The sequence below is a fragment of the Penicillium arizonense genome, assembly GCF_001773325.1.
Source record: "Penicillium arizonense strain CBS 141311 chromosome Unknown PENARI_contig001, whole genome shotgun sequence".
NCBI classification, from domain to species: Eukaryota; Fungi; Ascomycota; class Eurotiomycetes; order Eurotiales; family Aspergillaceae; genus Penicillium; species Penicillium arizonense.
In genome coordinates this window covers 1,021,781-1,038,232 of record NW_019173278.1, presented here as the reverse complement: position 1 = coordinate 1,038,232, position 16,452 = coordinate 1,021,781, and the positions used below count along the sequence as shown (strand labels likewise).

At 49.3% G+C, this 16,452-nt stretch overlaps 6 protein-coding genes across 6 annotated transcripts; 4 read left to right on the top strand and 2 right to left on the bottom strand.

The window, feature by feature from the left end:
* Positions 1–415: 415 nt before the first annotated feature.
* PENARI_c001G03277 (putative Ras GTPase activating protein) lies at positions 416–5,585 on the bottom strand (the record flags this gene model as incomplete). Its single annotated transcript, XM_022626372.1, has 3 exons — positions 416–1,305; positions 1,358–1,636; positions 1,688–5,585. The coding sequence occupies 3 exons, from the start codon at positions 5,583–5,585 to the stop codon at positions 416–418; spliced, it is 5,067 nt and encodes a 1,688-aa protein (XP_022493255.1).
* A 1,381-nt stretch (positions 5,586–6,966) lies between these two features.
* Positions 6,967–7,426, top strand: PENARI_c001G05472 (DUF952 domain-containing protein; the record flags this gene model as incomplete). The annotated part of the gene is made up of 2 exons (XM_022626564.1): positions 6,967–7,257; positions 7,310–7,426. 2 exons carry the CDS (start codon positions 6,967–6,969, stop codon positions 7,424–7,426), a joined length of 408 nt encoding a protein of 135 aa, XP_022493520.1.
* A 124-nt stretch (positions 7,427–7,550) lies between these two features.
* PENARI_c001G03819 (oxidoreductase, short-chain dehydrogenase/reductase family) lies at positions 7,551–8,772 on the bottom strand (the record flags this gene model as incomplete). Its single annotated transcript, XM_022626428.1, has 7 exons — positions 7,551–7,588; positions 7,654–7,808; positions 7,860–8,003; positions 8,060–8,224; positions 8,279–8,479; positions 8,526–8,645; positions 8,696–8,772. The coding sequence occupies 7 exons, from the start codon at positions 8,770–8,772 to the stop codon at positions 7,551–7,553; spliced, it is 900 nt and encodes a 299-aa protein (XP_022493037.1).
* Positions 8,773–9,504: 732 nt separating this feature from the next.
* Positions 9,505–11,418, top strand: PENARI_c001G12431 (putative IMP dehydrogenase; the record flags this gene model as incomplete). Its single annotated transcript, XM_022627114.1, has 3 exons — positions 9,505–9,694; positions 9,763–10,071; positions 10,277–11,418. 3 exons carry the CDS (start codon positions 9,505–9,507, stop codon positions 11,416–11,418), a joined length of 1,641 nt encoding a protein of 546 aa, XP_022493929.1.
* Positions 11,419–11,945: 527 nt separating this feature from the next.
* On the top strand, positions 11,946–13,116 carry PENARI_c001G09863 (NUDIX hydrolase; the record flags this gene model as incomplete). The annotated part of the gene is made up of 3 exons (XM_022626906.1): positions 11,946–12,007; positions 12,090–12,442; positions 12,509–13,116. 3 exons carry the CDS (start codon positions 11,946–11,948, stop codon positions 13,114–13,116), a joined length of 1,023 nt encoding a protein of 340 aa, XP_022493497.1.
* A 278-nt stretch (positions 13,117–13,394) lies between these two features.
* rps21 (40S ribosomal protein eS21) lies at positions 13,395–13,945 on the top strand (the record flags this gene model as incomplete). Its single annotated transcript, XM_022626472.1, has 2 exons — positions 13,395–13,426; positions 13,711–13,945. The coding sequence occupies 2 exons, from the start codon at positions 13,395–13,397 to the stop codon at positions 13,943–13,945; spliced, it is 267 nt and encodes an 88-aa protein (XP_022493968.1).
* Positions 13,946–16,452: the final 2,507 nt, after the last annotated feature.

Sequence of the window (16,452 nt, the reverse complement as noted above, 5' to 3'; positions counted from 1 at the left end):
AGGCAGTAGGAAGCGCAAGCAATTGGAAGCCGACGGCTGCAAAGGAGCTGAATTCGATATCCCTCAGAACTGTTGGCAGGGCAGTTGGAGGGGGATGGGATTCCAGCTGGCCCGATTGATGCGCCACGCGTCACGTGGCAGCCCCTGACCTACTTCGATACCTGCAAGAAGCAAGTTTTCTAAACAGTTTTTTACCGGTTATAGGGAGACCAGATATTGAATCTTTTATAATTGACTCTTGCATGGAATCATACTGTGTACATGTCATTCGCTCGGTCAACCGAGCGCTATCGCTATGAAATCAACAAAATACCCAAGGTATCTTAAACAAAGAAATAAAAGAAGACAGGAAATAATAATATCAATAAGAATGTGCACCCGATTCATTCCTCATCAAGTCCATAAGACATAATACTCACTCATTATAGAACTTCTTCATAATCAGGTGCAAGAAAAGGTTGACATTGACCCGCATATGTCCGTCGAAGAAGTCCATGAACTGCGTGTTGTTGAACTGAGCCTGCAGCAAGTCGTCCAGCGGTACCTGTGCATTGGCGCCTGGGATCATCATATTTCCGCTGCTGCCGTCAATGGTGAAGACGCCGACTTCATTACTGGAAATTGTCAGGTCGACACGATCCCATTGCCGCTCGGAATAGCCTTTCCAGGCGACCAGAACACCTCGATCGGCCAGAGTGCGAGCGGAGTATTTGTAAGATCCAAACTTGAACACCTTGCCTGATTTTTGGAGTTCCCTCTGATGATCCCACTGCTTAGTGAACGGCATAAGGAAACGCTTCTTCCCCTTCTTGTTCTGCAACGTGATCATGGCTTGCTCGATGTAGTCGTTGTAGGTCTTGAGCTGCTGATCTAGGTACACGGCTTGGCCGCTCAGGCGTTGTGAGGTCAATCGAGCACCTTCCAGTTCACGCTCTCGCTGGATTCTCCGACGATGCTTGGTGCGAATGTCGGATGCAATGGCATTCAACAGGTCCTGGTAATGGTTGTGACGGTTGATCTTGCCACTTTGTTCGAGTCGGAGGATGTTCTCAAGTGCGATACCCTTGAGCTCTGCATAGCCCATGGATCCAATGTCAATCAAGCTATTAGCCTCGGAGTAGGCACCTCGGCGTGGGCTGTTGGTGTTGATCTCCTCGTGAACCAATGTCTGCCACCTTTCTTCATCTTCAACCGTTGGTGGCTTGAGCATGACTTCCATCAAGTTGGAGCCGGTCTGGACTCGAATAATGTAGAGAATGCATCGTTTGGTCTCCATGAAGAGCGTTTTGATGTCCGCTTCCGGGTCTGGGGGAGGGTTCAGTAAAAGAAGAGACAAGAAATAAGTTGCGATGCTTACCTTCAACCTGAGCCAGCTTCGGGTTCAATGTGAGGTTGATCTCGGTAGAGCTGACGGCCATCAATTCGTTCTCATTGCTCTTCACGTTGCCCAATTCACGAACAAGATCTTTCAGGAAGTCATCGGGGTGGGTGCACATGTGGTTGATCTCTGATGCGACCAGCTGGTGAATCGAGAAGATGTCTGACATCTTAATGTACAGTGTAGGTTTGGCCTTGGCATAGAGATCGTTGAATTCATCGATGTCGAAATAGGTCTCTGCATCCTGGACCGAAATCACTATGTCGTGTTAGTTGCATCGAAGATGGAAAATGGTAACGTGAGTCTTACTCTGGCCCCAGATTCGGCCTAAGCGCTGGATTGACTCTGCAATGTAGGTATTGAGTGGCTGCAGATAGACATTTTCGGCACCGAAAAGTCTTCCAGAAGCGATTTGTGCGACAACCTTGGAGATTTCTCCCAAATTGCGCTTTTGTTCTTGGGTCAAACCTCGGTCAACAACTCCATATTTTTCTGGCTCTAGCACAGCGGGTTGGAAATAGTTCTTCCATACCCAGTGGCCAACCGTTTGTAGGATGTAACCTTGGTCTTCCCCAGAGAAGCGTTCGAGCAGATTTTGGTACATCTGCTGTGCGAGGTATCTGATGCCGAATGGCATACGGTAGAGGAAGTCCTCAAAGCCCAAGAAGAACTGATCAACAATATCACGCAAATCCTGCAAATGCTGAATAAATGTCTCTCTGGTTTCAGGGTCTCGGATAGCTTCCTCTCTGGGAAGATCTGGCTGTCGGCGGCTTCGTTGACCCGTTTGAAGCTCCTCGTTGTTGATCGCAGAACGGTAGATTTGGATGGGGTCGCTCTCTAGATCAAGATCTGGGTTGTCAATGACAGACTCCTTCACAACAGTTCCCAGTACATCGCGCATGAACTTTCGGTCGCGGGGTGACTTGGCATATGAGGAGAAAAGCTTGTTCCAGAAGGATGTGCAGCGCAGATACTCAGGAAGGGACGTGAAACTCTCAATATCTTCTTTAACAGATCGTGACAGAAGCTTGATGAGGTAATACTCCTCGCGTCTTTTCTGGGAGTAACCAAAGAGACCCATCATCAAGTGCCTGATCCTCTCATATTCCTTGTCCGAGGTATTGACCTCACGCAGTCGTTTGAACAACCGAGCCAAGTACTGTGATTGGGTTTGAAGGAGGAAGAAGAACACCTGATATTGGTCAAGCTTCTTTCTTGAAGTCTTGTTCAGGGCCTTGAGATCGTACGGATCCTTGGAAGAGATCTCAGTGTTGGACAGAAGGTTTCCAATGTGGCCGCCGAAATGTTTTTGATGCTTGACAACTTCGTCAAGTGTGATCTTGTTCTTGACAAGGAGAGCGATCTTGATGTCAAGTTGGCTGATGTATTGTTCAGCCATCTCATTCTGTCGCACTTGCTGAACAACCACCTTCCGCAGGCGCTCAAATTCGATCTCCTCGTCGAAGTCGAAATCGCTATCGTTGAGAAGATGCACGAAGCCCTTGACTGTGCCAACGGGTGGGTTCTTTCCACTGGTCAAGCTCTTGTAAGCCTGACCCTGAATCCGGCCCCGGATGACACTTTGTGCCTTGATGACCTTCTCCATGTTTTCGTTATAATGGCGACGTCTTTCTTCAAATTGGTTGCGGATAAAAATACCCCTCATGCGCGACTGGATATCAACGATGATGTTTTCCTCGGCCTCAAGATCTGTCAAAATATCGCCAACTTCGACTCGTGCGAGCATTGCCCGAGATAGAGCTTGAAGCTGAACAATTTCCTCCTCGTTATCTTCCAGGCGGGACAGAATGTCGCCAACATCAATGCGCGAGATGGCAGCACGAGCAAGTGCCTGGAGATCAATGATGGCATGCTCTTCCTGTTCCAGTGCATTGTGTTCTGCGAGCAAGTGGTTCCGGTGGATCATACCTCGAGCTCGAGACTGCAAGTCCAATATCGAAGGTTCCTCCTGAGACAGAGCCGCCCTTTGTTCGTCTAATGACTGTCTCAACGCCTGTCCCCTGAGAATACCCTGGAGGTCGATCACTGGCGATAGGTGTTCAGCAAGCTCGGCGCGAAGAGCAGTATTATTCTTTCTCACAGCCGCGGCCCGTGCCAGAGCTTGCAGTGTAGCACACTCATCCTCGGTCAATGCCAGTTCTTGCAACAATTGACAGTGACGTGTTCTAGCTAGCAATGCCCTGACATTAGATTGAACAGTCGTGATATGAGAAGCTTCTTTGCTGAGTAAAGCTTTCGTGCCAGACACTTGCTGTCGAGCCAAGGATCCTCGGATGGCCGCTTGTAGGGAACGGACTGGAGTCTCGACCTCTTTGACTTCATGCGACTGGGCATTCATCCGGGTTCGGCACAAGACACCTCTCATGGCAGCTTGAAGGGATATGACTTGAGTTTCTGCTTGCCGAGACTCATCGTATTGCTCGCAAACGCTCATACGCTGCAATGCACCTCTGATGGCTGATTGGAGGCTGGTGACATCGTTTTCTGCTTGCCGAGACTGTTCGTACAGATAAGAAACACTCATTCGTTGTAATGCACCTCTAATGGCGGATTGAAGGTTGGTGACATCGTTTTGCGATTGCCGGGATTGCTGGTATTGATCACCAACGTTCATACGTTGCATTGCACCCCTAATCGCGGCCTGGAACTGCTTGATTCCAGACTCTTCTCGTCGCACGCGAGTTTGCAGGAGAGCACCCCGAGAACGTGCTTTAGACGCTCGAATCAAGCTCTGAAGTTGCAAAACATCGTGTTCTTGGGCTTGGCGCCAGTGCTGATCATCTTGTTGCCGGCGGCGTACAACAAACCCTCGACTAATTGCTTGTAGCTCAACTGCAAATTGATACATACTAAGTCGGTAATTACTGATCTGGCGTGCGAAGTCCCCGCGCAGACGTGACTGCAATTCAATCAAGAGGGGCTCAAAGTCCCACAGATCTGTCATGGTGTTGCCAAGCTGTAATCGCAACATGGCGCCTCTGATTTGAGCCTGGAAATCGCAGATCTCAGCTTCATTTTCATGTAGTTCTCGATCGATGCGTTCCTCCTCTGACTCGACGGGCTCGGGCTCGGGCTCTGGCTCAGCGCCAAAGTTTGCTGCCATGCCCGCAAAGCTAGGCATGCTGACACCAGATTTGTCGAGACCTTTCTGGGTTTTCTCAAGTTCGTGATGTTCAAACTCGAGTTGGCCCACCAAGTTGCCCATGCGGAAGTCCAGCATGCCATTCTTGAAAAGAAGCCAAGACAAGGCATGGATACAATGGATGACCTTGGGAAGATTCTTTTTCTCGTACAAATCAATGAGTTCGAATCGGAACAGCTCTGGAAGCTCAATCTCATCAAGAAATCGGAAGAACAAGGCGATGTTATCTGAGTGGCGATACTGTAACTTGGGGTGTCGGAAAATGCGCAGGGTTCGGCCGGAGTACATGGCTTGCACCACTTCTGCCAGAGTCACACCGTCTCGAAGCCCTTCCTCCAGCTGAACAATAGGCGGGATCTGCTTTTGAATCACATCTTCAATCCATTGTTTGGCTTCTCCGATATGGCACAGATATTCGTATGCTTGGATGAATTGACGTTGCTGGTCCATCCAGTTGCCAGCCGCCCATGAGGAAGCCTTCGGCTTCTCGGGTGATATTGCGCCATTCCTCCCGGCTACCGAACCCGCACGCTTCAAGCGTCGACGGCCTTGCAGACCCACCACGGAACCTGTCGAAGAGCCAAACTGGAAATCCTCGCCTTCACCCGACTGTGCAATCTTGGAAAGGGTTCTCAGATGACCAGTAGATGATTTTTGAAAAGTTTCAAGCTCTGGAGCCGAAAGCTGGGCGGTGAGTTGTGGAGGACCGTGAGATAGCGACTTTTGAGGAGACGAGGGTCTCGATGTTCCTGGAACTGGAGAGAAGTTATGAGGAGAGACGGGTGGAGAGGTCTGTGACTCGAAAATGTGGGCTTTGTAACGTGGAGACTCGTTCTCTTGCTGGCGGACATGGCGTGATTCGGGTGTGCTGGGTCGAGCGTCCTTCCAGGGATGTGATTCATCGAGGGTATTGCTTCGTGAGTGTCGGTATCCGCCCGTATTCGCAATAGAGGATGCATTGGGCGCCTGAGAGAGTGGGCGCAGTGATCGGCGAATGTTATCGTATGCTGAGCCAGCATTTGACCAGTTTCCTCGTTCCATTGCGTCCGTGACGGTGTTTGTTGAGCCTATACTGGCTGCTTCGCTCTTCCCTCGCAGATGGCCCAATGTGTTGGGTATCGACGCATTAGAGGAGACAGTGCTGGTTCGACTCGGGACAAAAGAACTTGACGCGACAGAGTAGGCAGATGAGTTCGTGGACGCTGTCGACCCGTGTCGTAATGGGCTGGTGGACTGCGCAGGGAGGTCCGTCTGGGCCCTTTTGAGCGATGGGAATTGAGTTGACATCACTTAGTCTAGAAGCGGGTATGCGAAATCGATGGGAGATTCCTGTGTTTGATTGACCGCATCCCTGCTCTGGCAGAACAAGCGGAATGCGCGGGTCAAATAAGGTCTCAGACCGAAGAGATTGGGATACCAAGATATGAAATCAAGGGCAAATTCGCATGGCTTGGGAAATGGCAAGGTATGTAGTCGCGAGCTTCCGGGATTCTTGTTGACGGTGGGGGAGGCAAGTGCGACCGAGATTCCCCAAAACGGGGCACAGGGGGCACAACAAATCTCCATATCGGGTATGGCGCCATCAGGTGATTGTGGCTTGTCGATCTCGGATCACGTGTATTCTACAATATTGACGATGTACCGGTCACCTACTATATTCGTGGTGTTCAAAGTAGATCTACAATTATATCTGTTACCAGATTGTCCAGTATATGCTGCAACCTTAGAAATCCCTATGTCATACTGATTGCCAATGTGTATACAGTCTTGGCGTCAGTGGCTGGTGTTCGTTTTGGCAAGTTTTAGTGCCTCGTAGTCCCGTGCGACCATCATTTTCGGTACCAGCCTTGTAATCCTAAGTGCAGTGCTTTAGTTTGGAGTGGTTTTTTCTGCTTATGTGTAGAAGATGTACCTTTTTTGTCGGTTGTTTGGGCATTGGGGTTTGAAATAAACCATCACATCTTACTGTCTGCAAGATCGTACCTGGAGTGCCATTAGATCGTTATAATCATAAGTAATTTGCGGGTTAAACTGCTTCTGGTAAATAATCATAATTCTGTGGTTTCGATCCTGGTACAGTGGCATTCCTTAGGGCTATATATATATTCCTAAGCCATGGTGGAGTGAGGCGTATCTAATGTCACACTACATATATATCTCCACAAAATTTAGTTTGAAATATAGACATAGACTTATACCAACCCATGAGCTTGATTTAATTAAACCATTAAATAGATATATATCTTTACTATGTCTTAGACAAACAAATAAGAAGTCAATCATTGCGCAATAGTTGAGTGAGTCGGGTGAACCGACCCCGCCAATACGACCCAATGAAACCAGCTGACAAACATTTTCCCTCACTGTGATCAACAAAGTCGTTACATCGGTGACTTTCCCTCTTCAATCCATCATCTTCATCATGACATCCCTCAGCTCGCAGCCTCGCTACCTCTACAAGATCGTACCGTCCACCGCGCCGGTCCGCGAGCCTATTCCCGAGCGGCTTGCGGTCAGTGACCTTGATCAGAGCTCTGGCTACATCCACCTTTCGCAGGCGCATCAGGTCCCAAATACATTGAAGACCTTCTTCGCCGAGGAACCTCTTGTCTATGTGTTGCGCATCGAATACCACCGCGTGTTACAAGATATTCGATGGGAATCTCCAGACGCGAAAGCGAGCGGCCCCCGACCTGGCGAGGGACTCTTCCCTGTGAGTTAAACATCTAAATTTAAACACTGTCCATCTACTAATATGGGGAAAGCACCTCTACAATGGATTGAGACTGGGCAGAGAAGAGGTTGAGAGCGTCGCCATCTGGCAAAATGACGAGGGATGGGACAAAGCTCTCGCTGGAGCGAAGCCTTGGCTTCTCACTTGATTTCATGTTCAGTTGCAGTTCAATTTGATACCAAAGACAAGAATACACGTTGTCTATGCCAACACATATTAATTTAGTGACATTTACAATTTTTTGGAAGGGTAGAAAACGTCCGTTGTAGCTCTCAGTCTCCAAGCGGATAACAGTGCAGGACCTGTCCGTCTAATTAGATGCTAGGTTAGCCTGACTCGAAATGATGTTGCCACAAAGGCTTGTTGGCCACTCACAGTATAGAGTAGCATCCGCACTAGCCAAGAAGACGAAGCTTGTCGCAACCTCACTCGGCTCACCTGGTCGGCCAAGCCCAACCTTATGACCCCAGCCTTCCATTTGCTGGGCATCTCGAGTATCGACTTGAATTGGTGTGTAAATAGCACCTGGACTGTGAAAAATAAGTCAATATATAATTCCAGCGATGGAGGGTGATCCTTACGCTACTGCATTGACTCGGATGCCTTTGGGAATCAAGTATGTCCCCAACGATCGAGTGAATGAGATGATGGCTCCTTTGGTTGCAGAGTAATCAATCATGGATCCTGAGCCACGAAAAGCCACAATAGAAGAAGTGTTGATGATTCTGCAGCTCGTCAGCAATACTGTATAACTTATCCTAGTAACCATCAAAGAACTTACGAATCACCTCGAGACATATGAGGAAGCGCGAACTTCGCCATCGCAATCATTTGGAGTATGTTGGTTCGGAATAGGTCCTCAACTTTTTCTAAATCAATATCTAGGAATTCCTGAGTCTTGTACTGCTTTGATGCGTTGTTAACAAGTATATTGATCTTGCCATATCTGCAACATCAAATATCAGCCGTGCAATTCGTGGGAATAGTACTCCAAACTCACTTCTTCACATGTTCATCCACTGCGTGGAGACACGTTTTTCTGTCTCTCAAGTCCCCTGCGATCAATAAGCAGCCCCTTTTCTCTTTCTCAACAGATCTCTTTGTTTCCTCTGCATCTAATTGCTCCGCCGGCAGATAAACGATCGTGACATCCGCGCCCTCCTTTGCCATCAGAATAGCTACCGATCGCCCGATTCCAGAACTGGAGACTCATTAGCCACCGTGCATATGGCTGGCATTGCACATACTCTCCACCGGTGATGAGTGCGTTTTTGTTGTTCAGTTTGCCCGAACCTCTATATTCCGTGAAGCTGCCACTGCCTTCCAATTTGGTCGATTCGCTAGGCAAATTCATTCTGCTTTCCAAGCTGGACCTCTGCATTAGTCTTGATGTTATTTGCAGTGATGTATTTCTCACCCTGGCTTATTCTGACTCTGTGCCCCTGGTGCAGGCTTGAAGGCGCCACGCTCGCCCATAGCTGAATCGGATTCCATATTGAAATGACTTGTCTTGGAGCCACAGGGAAATTATCATAAACTCCCGTTTGAACAGCATGAGGCTAAGATTTTATCTTCAGGCTGTGCAAGACATGGATTATCGACAGCTATTTGCCCCATATGCTACTATCATTCAGTCGTCATGCTTCCGCGTACGGGAGTTGAATCCGGTGGCTACCGAGCCTGATTGTTGCACGGCCAACCATATCAACAAAACACAGTTCCTGGATTGTTTGGCTCAATATCAGGTTGAGGATACTATGCATTGCGGTTGTTTATCGGATATACTATACAGACCCCTCCAAGAACGGCAATATGCATGTCCAGGTGGCCATTGATACCCGTGATACGTGATCGACGACTAGTCAGACTCCATAATGAAATGTTACATCAGTCAAAAGTAAAGGAACCAGATGCAGGTATAGTCCAGGTACGTTGCACACGCATTTGACCAGCTCACCGCCCTGGCGAACCTTCGTTTACCAGCCAATCAACGGCGTGAACCAGACAAGAGTCGGTACGCTAAACCCAATATAGGAAAGCGCAAAGCCTGATGTGGCCGTGCACGGAAGAGAAAAGGATGCAATTTTTCGCTCGAGCCTTTTCTTCTTCTTTTTCTTCCTTGGGAAAGCTCGACTTTCTCCATCAGCAGAACGTTTCCTTTCTGTTGATTAATTTGACTCAAGTCGTGTCTCATACTTTGTTTTCTGGGCATTCTTTTTATTAAAAATGCCTATCAGCGCTAACGACGCTGCACCCGGTGCCGCTATGAAGGCTGAGATCCAGGACTACGCCAAAGCCCTGGAGGTGTTGAAGACCTACACCACCTCGGATGGTCTGGACGTTGATACCCTGCTTGACTCTGACAAGCACGGTGCTTTGACCTACAACGATTTCCTGATCCTGCCCGGTTACATCGGTAAGCCGAACCCCGCGCCGATTGAAAAAAAAAAAAAAAATAGAAAAATGGATTACTAATTTGTATAGGTTTCGGTGCCCACGAAGTTGACCTGACCACCCCGGTCACTAAGCGTATCTCGCTGAAGGCCCCCCTCGTGTCCTCCCCCATGGACACTGTCACCGAGCACAACATGGCTATCCACATGGCCCTGCTCGGTGGTCTCGGTGTCATCCACCACAACTGCTCCCCCCAGGACCAGGCCGAGATGGTCCGCAAGGTGAAGAGATACGAGAACGGTTTCATCCTGGACCCCGTTGTGCTCTCTCCTACGGCCACCGTCGGTGAGGCCAAGGAGTTGAAGGCCAAGTGGGGCTTCGGTGGCTTCCCTGTCACTGGTAAGTCAAATATACTCAATTCCCCTGCAGCACCAACCCCACCTTGCATGATGACCATACATCTTTTTATTTATAACTTTCGTTCCACTGTAGCAGCGAAAGCTGCATTGTAGAGAACCGATATTATCTGAGCAATTTTGTCTATCTTTTGGACTTTGTTTCACAAATTAGCTTTTGCCAGCAGAATGCTAATGTTGAGTCACAGAAAACGGAACCCTCCGCTCCAAGCTCGTCGGTATGGTCACTTCCCGTGACATTCAGTTCCACCGCGAGCTGAACGATCCCGTGACGGCCATCATGGCCACGGATCTTGTTACTGCCCCTGCCGGTACCACCCTGCAGGAGGCCAACGAGGTTCTCCGTCAGTCTAAGAAGGGAAAGCTTCCTATTGTTGACTCCAATGGCAACATCGTCTCTCTGCTTTCCCGCTCTGATCTGATGAAGAACCTCCACTACCCCCTCGCCTCCAAGCTCCCCGACTCCAAGCAGCTCATCTGTGCCGCTGCCATCGGTACTCGTGAGGAGGATAAGACTCGCCTCAAGCTCCTTGTTGAGGCTGGCCTTGACATTGTTATCCTGGACAGCAGCCAGGGTAACAGCATGTTCCAGATCGAGATGATCAAGTACGTCAAGAAGACTTTCCCCGAGATCGACGTTATCGGCGGTAACGTCGTCACCCGTGAGCAGGCTGCTGCTTTGATTGCTGCCGGTGTCGATGGCCTGAGAATTGGCATGGGCTCCGGTAGTGCCTGTATCACCCAGGAGGTCATGGCCGTTGGCCGTCCCCAGGCCGCCGCCGTGCGTAGCGTTGCATCATTCGCCGCTCGCTTCGGTGTCCCCTGTATTGCCGACGGTGGTGTCCAGAACATTGGTCACATCGTCAAGGGTCTGGCCATGGGTGCCAGCACTGTCATGATGGGTGGTCTCCTTGCCGGTACCACCGAGTCTCCTGGCGAGTACTACGTCAGCAACGAGGGTCAGCTCGTCAAGGCCTACCGTGGCATGGGTAGTATCGCCGCCATGGAGGACAAGAAGGCCGGCAACGGTGCCAAGGACAGCAAGGCCAGCAACGCTGGTACCGCTCGCTACTTCTCCGAGAAGGCCAATGTCCTTGTCGCCCAGGGTGTGGCCGGCTCGGTCCTCGACCGTGGCTCCGTCACCAAGTTCATTCCTTACCTTGTCGCCGGTATCCAGCACTCTCTGCAGGACATCGGTCGCCCCAGCCTGACCGCTCTGCACGACGGTGTCAACGACGGCACTGTCCGCTTCGAGATGCGAAGTGCCAGTGCTATGACCGAGGGTAACGTCCACGGTCTCCACAGCTACGACAAGAAGCTTTACGCGTAAGATCCAAGCCTCTTGTTAACTGGTCTTTTTTCGTTGTGAATATGTCTCGGGGTCAGCCCGATGGAATATGGCCTGAAAAATAAAAAGGGTAACGGATAGGAGTTTACGATTTGAAGATTTACGCCATTTCTGTTAATGAACAAACATGTTTGCTTTTTCATTCCATCATCATTCCGTGTAAAATAGTGTAGATGTAGATGTGGTTGTTCAAACACATGGCGCCGGGTTCGGCTAGACTCGATGTGGTTAAACTGCACGCGGGGTAACAGGGGACAGCCTAGGCTCTCGGGTGGTTGTCTTCTATAAACACAAGGACTTGTTCCTCGGCTTTGGGTCTTGAGATGTCGACTATATTTCAACATCTCAGCGGTCGATTAACACACGCATTGGGCCGTCGAGTTTCTCCCAGCCTCATTATTCGCGCATTTCCATCTCACATTCGGCCACGGTCTCTTCAACACCTGGATTGCATAGCTGCGCCGAGGACATATTCATCTGAAGCAAATCCAAACATTCGAAACCCGAAAATGCCACGCGCAAAGGAGGGCGGGCAGCAGAAGCAGCCCGCGGTACCCCGGCCCAGTTCCAGGTAAGAGGCCCCTGCATGACGTGTGAAAAGCTGTCGCATCTCCCTCTACATTTTAATCATGACACATAACTGATTATATTAGTGTACTACTTGTCTCTTCAAAGAACGAGATCCTTCTCCTTCACCGTGTCCAGACATCTAGCTCTTTCGCCTCTGCCCATGTCTTCCCAGGCGGCAACCTATCCAGCCAAGATGGGCCATGTCCACCACCCGAAGACCTAGCAAGGCACGAGGATTCACCTAGCTACAGACGTGCAGCGATCAGGGAGCTCTTTGAAGAGAGTGGAATTCTTCTCGCCATTGATCGGACCTCTGGGAAAATGCTCGCCGTTGACGAGCCTACCCGAGAGGCTGGCCGACGACTAATCCATCAGAATAAGGTCACATTTGACGAGTGGCTTAAGCAACAGAATTCAAATGCTGAGCCGGATCTAGGTAAGTGTCTAGTTCATCTTTTACCTAAGTTGATTTCCCAGGCAAACCCTTGACTAACCTACCAAGATCAATTAATCCCGTTTACGCGTTGGGTTACACCAACCAATGTCCCTAAGCGATACACCACCCAGATGTATCTCTATTTCTTACCATTACCCGTAAACGTGGACAAGAAGCTCCTCGCCGAACTTCCCGCAGAGGGTGAACACGATGAGCTCGAGATACCAACTAGCGATGGCGGCATTGAAGTTACAGAGGCGCAGTTCCTTCCAGCATCGGAGTGGATTAGTCTTGCACAGAAGGCAGAAATCATTCTCTTCCCGCCACAGTTTCTTCTCCTGCATCTGGTATCAGGGTACCTGGACAAGGAGCCTCGAGCAGATGCTTCTCTGGAAGATATGGAGAGTCGCCGTCAAGCGCTCGTCGAATTTGTACATTCAGGATCCCCACCATGGACGCAGAAGTGTATATCTCCGAAGATGATGCAAATGACTAGTGATGGGAGGGCTGTCTTGGCCCTTGATGAACCTGGACCTGAATTGAAAGGGTCAGACAAGCGGGGTGAATCTGATAGAGTTGTTCTTGTGCGGTTCAAGAAGGGCAGTGCGAGAGAAGTGGCTGTTGGGTGGAAGAAGGAAATTCTCCAGGAAGAACGGGAAAAGAGCCATCTTTAGAATACATGTATCACTCTGTGTAACTTAACGTTAAGTTAACTAAACTAAGTCTACAATTGATACTTGAAGCCAAAGGAACCCAAGACACCGCCTTGTATTGCCACGAACTGTGATTGGTGCGCCTCACCATGCATTCCCCACATCGGCGCCAGCCCTCGACAAAAGGTCACATGACCCACACAAATCATTTGAGTCTTGGAATTTAATGTGCGGCAGAAAAACCCTCCACCTCCAACCTCACCGTCGCCCGTCAAAACCTCACCACCAAACCCGCCAAAATGGAGAACGACAAGGGAGAGATCGTCGATCTGTACGTGTCATGGTTTCCAATACTGTCACCCCAGTCCCAATATACCCAGTGTCCTGTCCCTTCGATGGCCCGTCAACTTTCAGCAATTCCTCGATCCAAAACCAAAGAGAAGGCAAAGCGAGTTGAAAAATGAGTTGAAAAATGAGCGCACAAAGAAAGAAAATCATCCACAGCGGAATTTGAGATCGTTGCGAGCCATCGGACACAGGACATACCAGGGCTGGAGGGACAACCCGCAAGCCACACAATAGACAAGACAACTGACATGACCTTCCTCTCAACAGCTACGTGCCCCGCAAGTGCAGCGCCACCAACCGCATCATCAAGGCCAACGACCACGCCTCCGTCCAGATCTCCGTCGGCAAGGTTGACGAGAACGGCCGCTACACCGGCGAGAACGAGACCTTCGCTCTCTGCGGCTTCATCCGTGCCCGCGGTGAGAGCGACGACTCCTTCAACCGCCTTGCTCAGCGTGACGGTTTCCTCAAGAACGTCTGGTCCGCCTCCAGCCAGCGGTAAATCATCTACAGCGATGTGGTTTTTCACCGGAGGTGGTGTTGACGGGTTGATTTGTTGGTATGTGACACTAGCAATACTTCAAATATCACATCCAAGTAGCTAATTCTTATGTCGCAGAGGAACCGTGGCTTGATGGTCCGTGTTCGGGGAGTTGGTTCTCATGACCAAAAGAAGGATAAAGGGATATAGTCATGTTCCTTGGTTCTTTTTTTTCTTTTTCTCCTCCGAGAAACCCTGTTTTCCTACTGTCCTACCTATCGAAATGAATGGAATCGACGACTTAATGGGTCAGGTTTTTTCTCTACGAATCCCGCCTGTTCTCTTGCTACGATAGAATCTCCCGTCAACCCTCATGAAGCAAAAGCAAAAAAATGCAATGCCAAAAAATTGAAACGTTCTCCCTTTTCATACATATATCATAGCACTCACCGCCTTTGCTCTCTGTTGCTTTTATCTGCTCTTTCCCCCCTTCCCCTTCTTTCTCTCTCTTCTCCCTTCACATCGGCACATCAAGGCTTCCTCATTCTTGTAGTCAAGCGAACTAGGCTGGGGTCTCTCTGGTCTTGGTTCTCGGTCTGCATCCCATGAGCGAGGGGGTAGAATTAGCACATCCATGCCGGAAATCACTCATTCGAACCCCGCCTGCTGAAGAGCCACTGTCGCAAAGATCCATGCGCTGGGGCACAGATACGGGTGGGACATCACATTGTAAACACGTTAGATAATTGACAACTTCCATTTCTCATGGTGTTTGACTCACCCTCTGCCGTTCTCACCAACGTAGCCCCCACCCCCCTCCAACTGTTTGAGCCTATGCATTGGATGACATCTGCCACTCCGTGATTTGCTGAGCCTCATGCTAAGAACTAAACATCACGGACCGCAGGCTCCGAAACTTGCCCCAGGCTACGTTGTCACCAACGCGTTTTTCGACCGTCGCTTGTGACAGCCAAATAGCCGCCGAGTTGGTTGTATACCGGGGTCGGGAACCTTGTAGTCAAAACATGGCCATACGGTTGCGTTAGTGGTAAAGCAACCGAGAAGTGTGATTCAGAATGATACTGTACACCACATCACCTCTATACCTGACTAGTTCGTCACAGCAGCCTTTGTTGTTTCCTGTTATATCCTTCCTGATTGGGATAACCCAGCCCTCTGCGGGTGTCCATCAATAAACGCGGTTTCCTATATTCAAGACAAGACCCCCGTTTAATGATTATGGAGTATTTTCCTACCTGTTGCTAGTCAAACAGAGACACCACGTGCCATCTATACCTAAGTACGAAGAGACTTTTCCCTAAATACCACATATAATGACCCTGAACTGGCTGATGTTTTCATTCGGTTGTGTTTATTGTCTAGCATTCATCGTCAACCATTTTCTAGACTGCCAAAACGTGTCTTTGTTCGTTCAGAACAAGATGTCGGCATACATCACCAAGCGAAACCTAGCTACTATCGTCGACAGTCTTGATCTGTATGGCATTCAATAGGCTCTCAAAGATCAAGTGTTCACTAGCGAAGATCTCGTGGATATGAGAACATCTCCATACAAGGATTGATACACAAAACACTGGCTTCTTGATCAAAATTCTACACATCGAAAATCTCCCAGATCGACGACCAACTCCGAGCAGTAACCTGCATACAACCCGATGCCAAAGCCATTGCCATACAGCGTGACCAAGAACGAAGCAATGACCAGAATCTAGGGTATTATCATTTCCCTTTCCTTTACTCCTTCATCACCCTCAAATATAAGATCTAAATCCCCCAAATCCCCAAGGAATCCCCTTCGTAGTCAAAGATACCGTCATCACAACAGAAGAATTGGACACGAGAGTAGTCACACACACCCTAGTAGGAGCCAAATACAAAACCAAGCCAACAATCATATCAAAACTCAACTTCGCCAAGCAGGCGCCATAATCCTAGGAAAAGCAAACCTGAGCGAAGGGGGCAGGCCACGACCCCCCGAATGCTGAACTAGTTGGCCATCCGTGTTCGGACAAGCCCTAGGTGGTTTCCATGAGGAGCAGAATCCGCAGGGGTCTTTGTCTGATAGTGCCATCGAACACAGACCTCACCAGTGATCTAGGAAGTCTCCCAGCAATCTCATTTCCACTTGGCTTCTCCTGCCCGGAGCTTGCTGTTAGTTCTCGAGACGATGTAATTGCGAGTGGTCCAAACATTCCATGAGTGACACATATAACGTCCATATCCATACCGGGTCTAGATAAACTCGCTAACCAAACTAGATTTGGCATCGCTCTTACTGGAAGGCGGTTTAGTGAGGAAAAGCTCATTGCTTGTGCTTACGCATTTGAGCAGGCTACGCTCGCTGTGGGACCAAACGTGGAGAGGTTACTGGTCAAGCCAGTATGCTTGTAGACGCTAGACGTGAGGAAAAGTGGAGGAGGATGATGATGATGGTGATGATGATGCATTGTGACAGATAGGAGACGCTGCATTCAATGATCTGTTTCCTTTTTGAGAACTGTGATATG